General features: G+C 45.1%; 1 protein-coding gene across 1 annotated transcript in view; it reads left to right on the forward strand.

Moving 5' to 3' along the window:
• LOC126457965 (serine/threonine-protein kinase ATR) overlaps positions 1-12547 on the forward strand; it is a 359569-nt gene that overhangs the window by 21259 nt on the left and 325763 nt on the right. Inside the window, exon 4 of the mRNA XM_050094723.1 lies at positions 6376-6546. Coding sequence (XP_049950680.1) covers positions 6376-6546 — 171 coding nt within the window. The remainder of the gene's footprint in view (positions 1-6375; positions 6547-12547) is intronic.

The following is a 12547-nucleotide window of genomic DNA, read 5'->3' on the forward strand; positions in this document are numbered from 1 at the left end:
TCCTCTTCTCAGGCGTCCATCGGGGAAACGTTCCGGACCCCAGCTTCCGAGGTCCGGCGTTCCAAAACGGACCCCGCGCGTGAGGACCTTCTTCGGGTCCAGCCCAACATCCCTGTGCCTCCTCGGCCTTCCAAGAAGGCCTCCAAGAAGAAATCTCTCTCCCCCTCTCCACCCCGGCGCGTTTCATCTGACGCTTCATCCGTGAGTCGCTGCTCCCGGCCGTCCTCAGTTTCGCCAGGACGCTCTGCTGCCAGGCGTTCCGCCGGCCTTTTGTCGGCAAATGATGCGGCCCCTCCTACACAATCAGGGACAGCGGCCGCAGCTGGCGACGAGTCGATGGAACCGGATCCGCCTGCTGTCAGTTGTAGCGTTGTTGCCTCGCAACCTGGCCCTCCGCGGCCATCGAGGTGACCAGCTCTTCCCCGTCTCGTTCCCCCAACTTTTTGACTAGCGATGGCGTTGTTTCATTGGAACATAAGAGGTATTCGATCTAATCGGGAGGAATTACAACTGCTCCTCCGCCTGCACTGTCCGCTCGTCCTTGGTCTCCAGGAAACCAAGTTGCGCCCGACTGACCGTATTGCCTTTTCCCACTATACCTCGGAGCGGTATGACCTCGCCCCTGTGGACGGTATCCCAGCTCATGGTGGGGTCATGTTGCTCGTTCGGGACGATGTCTATTACCATCCCATCCCATTGACCACCCCACTCCAAGCAATAGCTATCCGCATTACTCTTTCTGCTTTTACTTTTTCAGTTTGTACCGTCTACACTCCACCGTCATCTGCTGTTAGCCGGGCAGACATGATGCACCTGATCGATCAGCTTCCCCCGCCGTTCTTATTGTTTGGCGACTTCAATGCCCATCATCCCCTTTGGGGCTCTCCTGCATCCTGTCAAAGAGGCTCACTCTTGGCGGATGTCTTCAACCATCTCAATCTTGTCTGCCTCAATACCGGCGCCCCGACTTTCCTCTCGGACTCTACTCATACCTACTCCCACTTGGACCTCTCGATCTGTTCTACCACTCTTGCCCGTCGGTTCGAGTGGTATGTCCTTTCTGACACCTATTCGAGCGACCACTTCCCCTGTGTCGTTCGTCTCCTGCACCACACCCCATCCCCACGTCCTTCGCGCTGGAACATACTGAAAGCTGACTGGGGACTTTACTCCTCCCTGGCGACCTTTCCGGACCGCGATTTTTCCAGTTGTGACAGTCAGGTCGAATACCTCACGGCTGTTATTATCAATGCTGCCGAACGTTCCATACCTCGTACTACTTCTTCTTCACGTCGCGTTTCCGTCCCCTGGTGGAACGAGGCTTGTAGGGACGCTATCCGTGCTCGACGACGTGCTTTACGCACCTTTCGCCGCCATCCTACGTTGGCGAATTGTATTGAATACAAACGACTCCGAGCGCAATGCCGTAGAGTCATCAAAGACAGCAAAAAAGCTTGCTGGGCCTCTTTCACGAGCTCCTTTACCAGTTTTACTCCCTCTTCCGTTGTTTGGGGTAGCCTGCGCCGGCTGTCGGGCATTAAGGCCCACTCCTCAGTACCTGGCCTGACCTCAGGTAATGAGGTCCTTGTTGATCCTGTGGCTGTCTCCAACGCCTTTGGCCGCTTTTTCGCGGAGGTTTCAAGCTCCGCCCATTACCATCCTGCCTTCCTTCCCAGGAAAGAGGCAGACGAGGCTCGGCGACCTTCCTTCCACTCGCTGAATCTGGAGACTTACAATGCCCCCTTTACTATGCGGGAACTCGAACGTGCGCTTGCACTGTCCCGGTCCTCTGCTCCGGGGCCAGATGCCATTCACGTTCAGATGCTGGCACACCTTTCTCCGGCGGGCAAAAGCTTCCTTCTTCGTACCTACAATCGCGTCTGGACCGAAGGTCAGGTCCCCATGCGTTGGCGTGACGCCGTTGTTGTTCCTATACCCAAACCTGGGAAGGATAGACACCTTCCTTCTAGTTACCGCCCCATTTCTCTTACAAGCTGTGTCTGTAAGGTGATGGAGCGCATGGTTAATGCTCGGTTAGTTTGGATTCTTGAATCTCGACGACTACTTACTAATGTCCAATGCGGCTTTCGTCGCCGCCGCTCCGCTGTTGACCACCTTGTGACCTTGTCGACATTCATCATGAACAACTTTTTGCGAAGGCGCCAAACGGTAGCCGTGTTCTTCGACTTGGAGAAGGCTTATGATACCTGTTGGAGAGGAGGTATCCTCCGCACTATGCACAAGTGGGGCCTACGTGGTCGTCTGCCCCTTTTTATTGATTCCTTTTTAACGGATCGAAAGTTTAGGGTACGTGTGGGTTCAGTATTGTCCGACGTCTTCCTCCAGGAGAACGGAGTGCCTCAGGGCTCCGTCTTGAGCGTAGCCCTTTTTGCCATCGCGATCAATCCAATTATGGATTGCGTTCCACCTAATGTCTCAGGCTCTCTCTTTGTCGATGACTTCGCGATCTACTGCAGTGCCCAGAGAACATGCCTCCTGGAGCGCTGCCTCCAGCGTTGTCTAGACAGCCTCTACTCATGGAGCGTGGCAAATGGCTTCCGGTTCTCTGAAGAGAAGACGGTTTGTATCAACTTTTGGCGATATAAAGCGTTCCTTCCGCCATCCTTACATCTCGGTCCCGTTGTTCTCCCATTCGTGGACACAACTAAGTTTCTAGGGCTCACGTTGGACCGGAAACTGTGTTGGTCTCCACATGTCTCTTATTTGGCGGCCCGTTGTACACGTTCCCTTAATGTCCTCAGAGTTCTTAGCGGTTCATCTTGGGGAGCGGATCGCACTGTCCTGCTTCGCTTGTATCGGTCCATAGTCCGATCGAAGCTGGATTATGGGAGCTTCGTCTACTCGTCCACTCGGCCATCCCTCTTACGCCGGCTCAACTCCATCCACCATCGGGGGATACGTCTTGCGACCGGAGCCTTCTACACTAGTCCTGTCGAGAGTCTTTACGCTGAAGCTGCCGAGTTACCGTTGACCTACCGGCGCGACATACTGCTGTGTCGGTATGCCTGCCGGCTGTTGTCTATGCCCGACCACCCCTCTTACAAGTCCTTCTTCGCTGATTCTCTCGACCGTCAGTACGGGTTATATGTGTCTGCCCTGCTGCCCCCCGGAGTCCGCTTCCGTCGCCTGCTTCGACAATTGGATTTTGCCCTCCCTACCACCTTCAGAGAGGGTGAGAGCCCGACACCACCTTGGCTCCAGGCTCCGGTTCGTATTTATCTCGACCTCAGCTCACTCCCGAAGGAGGGTACTCCGGCTGCAGTGTATTGCTCACGGTTTGTCGAACTTCGTGCTCGACTTGCTGGTCACACCTTTATTTACACCGATGGCTCCAAAACTGACGATGGTGTCGGCTGTGCCTTTGTCGTCGGGACTGCCACCTTTAAATACCGGCTCCTTGACCAATGTTCCAGCTTTACGGCCGAGCTTTTTGCTCTCCATCAGGCCATTCAGTATGCCCGCCGCCACCGCCATTCATCGTATGTCCTCTGCACTGACTCACTCAGTGCTCTTCAGAGCCTTGGGGCTCCCTATCCGGTCCATCCCTTGATTCAACGAATACAGCAGTCCCTCCATTGTTTCGCCGATAATGGCGGTTCTGTCAGCTTTCTGTGGGTCCCCGGACATGTGGGAGTGCCTGGGAATGAGGCTGCGGATGCTGCAGCCAAGGCTGCAGTCCTCCAGCCTCGGCCAGCCTCCCATTGTGTCCCGTCATCTGACGTTTGTGGGGCTGTATGTAAGAGGCTTGTGTCCTTGTGGTGGGATGCTTGGTCATCCCTCCAAGGAAACAAGCTCCAGGCAGTCAAACCGCTCCCAACTGCTTGGTCAACTTCCTCCCGACCATCTCGGCGCGAGGAGGTCCTTCTGACCAGGTTGCGGATTGGGCATTGCCGGTTTAGCCACCGCTACCTGCTCTCTGGTGACCCAGCCCCGCAGTGCCCTTGTGGTCAGGCATTAACGGTGCGCCATGTTTTATTGTCGTGTCCCCGTTTTAGTCAATTTCGTGTTGTCCTGTCCCTGCCATCTACCTTACCGGATGTTTTAGCTGATGACGCTCGAGCAGCTGCTCGTCTTCTGCGTTTTATAACTTTAACTGGCTTGACCAAAGACATCTAACCTTTTTACTTATTTCATCTGCATCTTTGTCAGGTCCTTTTGATGTCCCCCCATCCCCTTGAGTTTTAGCAGGTTCCTTGTGCTCTAACACCAGTGACTGGGCGCTAATGACCTCAGCAGTTGAGCGCCCTTAAACCCTACCAAAAAAAAAAAAAAAAAAACCATTCATAGAACTCTTCAACGTTTCGCCCATCATCTATGTGATGTATAAAGATGATGCTTAAAGTTTGCACCCTACAAACTGCACACATCAAATAATGGCCTGGGTTGTTGCGCTGAAGCAGTTACTGAAATTGTACATGTTATTTCCAAAAGTAGCTAGTTAAGTTTACATCAATAAACTGTTGATGATAATCAGGGTGTATACGATCCGGGAAATCTGGGAAAAACCCGGAAATTTTTTCATCTGGGAGAAAACCGGGAAAAACTCAGGAATTTTTTGGAATCCCGGGAATTTTTCATTGTTTTACCTTTCAGTTAAATTTTTGTAATTTTGACTGGTAAAAAATGATTCTGTAGAAAAGAATGTTACTGTATCCTGGTACTGCAGAATTTTGAACGGTGGTTCGAAAAGCGTTACTTTCAAAGTAAATTTCTTTTTACACAAGATGAATTATGTTAACTGTGAGGAAGTGGGATGAATTTCTTAAATCACAGAGCGTTTAAAACTGAACACTATGAGGACAAGCCACGTAGAAGAATTTCGAGCCCTGAAGACCAGACATTTATGATATAATTTTAAATTTACTGGCACATTTGTGTGATAAAGTATAACACACACAAAATAGATCAATATTACATGTGAAAGCGTAGCTTCTCTTGTAGTTTTATTAATCATTGAGACCAATATTATATGTGAAAGATTAGCTTTTCTTGTAGCTATACTATGTATTAATGTAAACCGTTAAGTTTTCCTCTTTGTGTATTCACTCTACGTAACAGTGATCTTGCTATTGGCTGACTACATCACGTGTCCTATGCTCTGAATATCTGCTGTCATCGGCTGGCAACATCACAGAGCATGAGATATGACTCGCTTACAAAAGGACATTGCAATCTCGATTTCAACGCTCCGGAAACTAATGTGCTGTGTTTGGGCAATTCGAATTGATACTTTCGTAATATGAAAATATGCAGTGTATATGTTGCTGCACAACAGAGGTCTTTCGAAAACTTCTCTCCTTTTTTTTCATCAAAAGTCTCTCCAAAACCTCCCCCCCCCTCTCCCGGGAAATTCTACACTAGTGTATAAGACGTTAATCATTCAAAGGAATGATAAGTTTTACAGTTCCAAAGGAAAAGTCTACAGAAAACCGAATGTCACTTAGCATTGAAAAAGTGTATTTTTGCCCGGGAAAAAGTATGTTTTTTAAACGAGATATCCGGGAATTTTTTTTCTTGTCCACGTATACACCCTGATAATGTATATGATTAGAAAATGGTAATTTCCACTTGGAACAGTGAACAATTATTGTAGCAAAGCTGCTGTATAATATACTTATGTACATGTATAGTTTTATCTTTGAGTGCTGTGAAATGTGTTTAAAAGGGTTGGGTTAAGAAATAGTGGGTAGGTGAATGATATGAGTCTATCAACTGGATCAGTGACATTGAAAAAAGAAACAAGGAGAGATGAAAATGCAAAGAAGTAAACATGGGGGAGACTAAATGGGACTGGAGTGGGGAACAGATGGGAAATGAATTTAAATGCTGTGAACAATAATTAATATTGGTGATGGAATTTTGTTTTTCATCTGCTCCAAATTGTTCTCACTTTGTGCTCAAAATTATCTTAAGTAATGGCCCATGATGTGAGCTGCGAGATATTTGTTAGTCAATAAATGTGTTTGCATCTTCAGCAGAGGTATATTTGTTTTAGTAGTATTGGGTGTTTAAGGAGTCAGATAAGGATTTATGGACTATGTATGATCTTCTTTTTTTTTTCTTAAGAACTCTGGATGAAGAAAGAGCAGGGGAGTGCAACATATTTTCATGGTAATGGACATTGCATTCAGGGGCCAGACTGTGCTGTTTCTCTGATGACAGGGATGGCTCAGTGTGAGCAGAGTAGTGGATGGGTTATCCTTCTGCAGAGAAGGCTTTTTGTCTTGTAGAAGGAAGGGAAACAAAATTGGAGAAAAGATAAAATGCTAAAAGAGGACACAATATTTAAGTAGATTTATGTAACATTTAATACCTACATATTACTGTGGAATATAGTTAATTTTATTTTTGTAGTGTTCAATATGTGGATGTTTGGAAGACTCTTCCATATGTTGGGGCAACCAAGGTTATCTATAATTCACAAGCTGATTGTAACTAGTCAGATCGAAATACTTGATATGCTTGTGGCAGAACATCCTGCTCTTGCCATGGAATTGGTGCAGGAATATATCTTTTGTCTCCAAGGTAATGAATTTCTTTTCACTCTGTATTATTACAACTTATGTAAATTGGAGTGTAATCTGTTATCTAACAACTGAGTAGTACACATATCACTAAAAATTAATATTTTTGTTTTTAGTTTAAATATAATTGTTCTTCATGGACTTAGCAAAGATTTTTTTCTTTGTTTACTCTCTCCTCTTTTGTTTGTACACACCTTGTTCCTGTGGAACTGGCTGACCAGTCTGTCTTCAGTTACAAACATGCACTTACTTCTATAAAAGCATATTACTGAGTTCTGGAAATAAAAGGAACTTACTGAGTTTTGCAAATAAAAGGAAATTGAAAACAATGCTTTTGATGTCTCAGAGACAAAGAGTTGAGTTCTTCAAAATATTATCCTAAGCAGAAGAAAATGTGAAAGTTTTAAGAAAGAAGAAACAGAAAGGTGCTCTTGTGTTGATCATGAGATAACTGGGATGTAATGGGTGTAAGTACTAGTCTAAACGGTTGCAGTTAACAAAGTCACCATGCATACAATAAACGATTTTTCTTCCTTCAGTGAAAGTAATAGTTTGAGTGTCAGTTGGTTCAGAAAGTGATGATTCGGAGTTTAAAATCTGATCAAATGACACAGCAGTCATTATAATAATGTGTTACACCCTTCAGAACTATTTGTTTTTAGAAAGCAGTGGTGGCATATTCTCAGATGAAAATATTGACAGATAGCAGTGAAAGAGGCATGTAAATATTGCCACGAGCTATGCTGCATGCAAAGTAGAGTAACGGGTAGTGTAGCTGCTTCACATGCTGCAGTTTACCAGTTCAAATCTGTGCACCGAAGGCTTGTTATGTAGTATTTATCGCTTCTGGAAGGTTCTCGAAATTTCATATGTTTGTAGTGTTTGCCTTTTATGGAATATACGGTGTTTATATAGAGCAGCACTTTCTATCCAGGAAACAGTTCTGTTGTGGCTGTACGATGGTGTCTGTAATAAATGTGTTTTTGGTGCTAAGTGTTGTATTTCGTTGATGACCGTGCTTCCAGATTTGGACTTAATTGTTGTTACTTTGTAATGTTGGTGGGTCTACATTACTGTGCCTCAAGCTAGGCAACATAAAAGCTGTTGCCTACACAGACAAGAACTTTAATACAAGCAGTACATCATTCCCAAGATCCTTATATTCAGGAAATTTATGAATTCCAAAGTAGCAGTTAGTCAGCTGCATATCAGGCATCCATCAGTGTTTCCAGAAGGTGCTGGTTAGGACTTGACGTAATGGCTGCAAGGATTTGACGGAGTCACCGAATACGAGGGTGAGTCAAATGAAAACCTTAAATATTTTTTTAAATATTATTTATTGTGCAGAAGTGGTACAAAGCTGTATCACTTTTCAACGTAATCTCCCCCACACTCAATGCAAGTCCTCCAGTGCTTACAAAGTGCATAAATTCCTTTAGAAAAAAATTATTTTAGTAGCCCGCGCAACCACTCGTGCACCGTATGGTGTACCTCTTCATCAGAACGGAACTTCTTTCCTCTCATTGCGCCTTTGAGTGGTCCAAACATATGGAAATCACTTGGGGCAAGGTCTGGGGAATATGGTGGATGAGTAAGACACTCAAAATGCAGGTCTGTGATTGTTGCAACTGTTGTACGGCAGCGTGGGGCCTTGCATTGTCATGTTGCAAAAGGACACCTGCTGACAACAATCCACGTCGCTTTGCTTTGATTGCAGGCCACAGATGATTTTTTAGGAGATCTGTGTATGATGCACTGGTGACATGGTCCCTCTAGGCATGTAATGCCCCAAAATGACGCCTTTTTCGTCCCACAAGAGAGTCAGCATAAACTTCCCTGCTGATGGTTCTGTTCGAAACTTCTTTGGTTTTGGTGATGAGGAATGGCGCCATTCCTTGCTCGCTCTCTTCGTTCTCGGTTGGTGGAAGTTTCGTCCCCAGTAACAATTCTTGCAAGGAAGCCATCACCTTCTCATTCAAAGTGCCGAAGAAGTTCTTCACAACCATCAACACATCGTTTTCTCATTTCAGGAGTCAGATGCCGTGGCACCCATCTTGCAGACACTTTGTGAAACTGGAGCACATCATGCACAGTGTGGTGTGCTGACCCATGACTAATCTGTAAACATGCTGCAAAGTCATTCAGTGTCACTCAGTGGTTTTCCTTCACTATGGCTTCAACTGCTGCAATGTTCTGTCGAGTCACAACTCTTTGTGCCTGACCTGGACGAGGAGCATCTTCCACTGAAGTCACACCATTTGTGAACTTCCTACTCCATTTGTAGACTTGCTGCTGTGACAAACATGCATCACCATACTGAATCTTCATGCGTCAATGAATTTCAATAGGTTTCACTCCTTCACTATGCAAAAACCAAATAACAGAATGCTGTTCTTCCCTGGTGCAAGTCGCAAGTGGGGTGGCCATCTTTATACTGATACTGCGACGGTATGCATGCATCTGCACTGAGCTGCCACCTACAGGCCATTCTGCATGCTGTTTGTAGCACGCTTACCAACTTACAGGATAACGACACGAAATTTCGATTTGTTATTGTTGTGTCTAGACAAGACAGCCTAGACACAATGAGAGGAAGCCGAAAGGCACGCGCGAAGCTAAAGCAGGATGGCGTGAGGTCTGAAACAGGATACGTAATGAATGCTATAAAGGAAAGTACGTAGCTTCTGGAATACTTAACTTTAATCCATCCTTTTGGTACATCTGGAGATTGTGGCGATACAAGTGAGACTCTTTAGATACATGCAATGTTACTAATGGCGCCTTGATAGGTCGTAGCCATTGACTTAGCTGAAGGCTATTCTAACTATCTGCTCGGGAAAGGAGCGAGGCTTCGTCAGTGTGCATCGCTAGCTACGTCGTCCGTACAACTGGGGCGAGTGCTAGTCCGTATCTCGAGACCTGCCTTGTGGTGGCGCTCGGTCTGCGATCACACAGTGGCGACACGCGGGTCCGACATGTACTAATGGACCGCGGCCGATTTAAAACTACCACCTAGCAAGTGTGGTGTCTGGCGGTGACACCACAGTTATTACAAATTTAAGTTTTTCATTTGACTCCCCCACATACATAACAGGTTGGATGACATGTTAGGTCAATGTGTACTTTGCTTCCAGAGCACAGCCTAGCATTTGTCCAGGCAAAATGAAAGGTTGACCTGGGGGGGGGGGGGAGGGGGGGGGCGGGGGGGGGAATGTTGACAATCAGCAGTAAGTCTACTTAGCGGATAAATGATTGAATTGAAGAACAAGGTCCAACATCATGGGGAAATTACACAGTCTTGATAGTGTGCTTGTTTGGAAACAACAACTTGTCAGAACACCCAGAAGCACACTATCAGTCAGTCATGCCAAGAAAACCTGAGAGACGCAGACTTACAAACAGAATGTTTTGTCCCTGTGCCACATTATGAATCCGAATATGGCAGAAACCGACAATATCTCACACTTGATGAAAGGAGCTGCAGAAGACATGTACCAAGCTCTTCTGGTAAAGGATGTTATGAAGACAGAGGAATGCATCATGTGGTGCCAGTGCATTGAGGAAATGCCACAGAAAAAGTTAGGTAAGAGGGATATGACTGACTCCCAAAGGCTACTATGACCTCAGATGCTTCATATGCCAGGTAGTAAAAAAAGCGATATAGCACTGTTGGTGCCATACCTCAAGAGATAGTAGAAGTTGTTGAGGAAGAGGTGTGTTGATCTTTAGCACCAATCTCTGCCACCAATCGAACACATCTTGATGAAAGGACTCTTGTCAATTCAGAATTATGGTACAGTTGTCGAACAACAGCCCAGCATCTGACTGACACAGATAAGCCAACTCCTTCATCAAGTATAATACTTCACAGAAAAACAGACATTTGGCAGTTGGAAGACAATAAGCTGGTATGTTTGCACTGTTGGCACCATGACCACCTTGTATGCTATTGTAGAGAAGGAAGACGAGTGTTTGATGACTATGACACTGCAAGATGCCAGGTGTCACAATTATCTTATTCACACCTCTCAGCTGCAGATGATTACACAGTGCAACTATGAGATTTGCTGTAAAACAAAAATATGTGATTGTTATGTAGTTCAATGCCCTGATGACAGTGGTGAAAACTATTGTGTGCTGTCACCTAACTTTCTTCTGGAGATGCAATTTTATCTGCACTTGGATGTGTTTTTTATTTTGTTGCGGTGCTTATCACATTCTGTTATTTTAAGAATATTATTGCCTAGTTGTGGGAGTAGAGAGGGTAGGTGGAGATAGCAACTTGAGGAAGGTAGAGGGAAGTTGCAGGTGCATCAGTCGATCAACTATCGACCATCGACTATCTCACTACGAGATCACACAGTATCAGCTATTGACGTGTTTATATACACTAACATGAAGAATATTGTTTGTGCTTGTTGGCACATTTCTTATACTCAGTGATGTCTAGGAAGTGTGTTAATTCACCAAATCTTTTTGTTATGTGTGGAACGAGTATACAACTTAGTCTCAAAATGCATCCCATTTTAGCAATTGTCAAAAAGGCATACGAGTTGTATGTTGAATCAAAGGTAGATGAGTGTAAGTGCTCGGCACCACAGAACTGTTGCTCATGTTGCTGCAGATATTTAGGATGTGGTTGCATGGAACACACCCACCTGTCCTGTGCCATTTACTTTGCGACAGTTGTGGATGGAACCTAGAGACCACATTACAGATTGCTTCTTTTATTTAACAAAAGTAAAAGGAATCTCAATTAAATTAAAACACTCAGTTTCTAATCCAAATTTAGGGTCTGCAATTTGCCCAGTTCCACATTCTGATTCTCTTCCAGTTTCAAAATCACCAACAGAATGGACGCTGTAAGATGAAACAGACAATGATAGTGACAAACCAACAGCTTGTGAAGATCTTGAGCACATGTCATCTGCAGCACAGCTACAACCACAGCCATTGTTGGAGGCAGAATTGAAAAATCTTTGTAGGAGATCTAAATCTTGCAAAGACGAAAGTAGACTTACTTGGATGTGTCTTCAAGAGAAGAACCTGTTACAAGCAAACACTAGTATTACATTCCATAAACGACAGCTTGGTCTTTCCTCAGTGACAGAGAGTTTGGTATATTGTAATGAAATAAATGGACTGCTTACAAAATTTGGAATGATTCACAATCCGGAAGAATGGTGCCTATTTATAGATTCCTTAAAGAGTAGTCTCAAAACTGTTCTTTTACACAACGGAAAAGAGAAGCCATCAATACCAGTGGCCCATCCCGTTCAATTAAAGGAACTCTATGAGAATATGAGGCTACACCTGAAGTATACTAGCTATTTGAATCACAAATGAACAATCTGTAGTTATCTCAAAGTTCTGGGATTGCAGACGATTTACACAAAATATTATTGTTTCTTGTGTGACTGGGACAGTAGGGTAAGGAAAGACCATTATATAGTCAGAGAGTGGCCTTGGAGAGAAATTTTCAATCCTGGTGTAAAAAATGAGCTGCATGAGCAGCTTGATGACAAATACAGTGTGCTGTTAGCAACACCCCATCCTAAATGGGGCTTTATGAAGAATTTTGTGAAAGCAGTGGACAAAGGTATGAGGGTTTTCAATTTTTCACTATCTGAATTTCCTGCGATTAGTACGGCAAAAATTAAAGAAGGAAGTTTCATTGGGCCTCATCTCCATGACTCAGTGTAAGATATTACATGTAAATTGAAAGGGGGCTGGGGGGACGAAAGGGAAGGGAAGGGGCTATTCATGTCATCTGCTTCGGGACCTTACACGGAATCAGCGGTGGTGAGTGAAAATGTCTGCTGGACAGGGACTCGAACATGGGATCTCCTGCTCACTAGGCAGTTGCGTTAACTACTGTGCCACCTGGACACAGTGTTTACTGCAGGTGGCGGACTATATCGGCAAGCCTCGCAGCCAACCTATACTCTCACTTAACGCCACCTATCCTCAGTCCCTTACCAAGTTGTCCTTGCTCACTAATT

Source organism: Schistocerca serialis, chromosome 2 (genome assembly GCF_023864345.2).
Source record: "Schistocerca serialis cubense isolate TAMUIC-IGC-003099 chromosome 2, iqSchSeri2.2, whole genome shotgun sequence".
NCBI lineage: Eukaryota > Metazoa > Arthropoda > Insecta > Orthoptera > Acrididae > Schistocerca > Schistocerca serialis.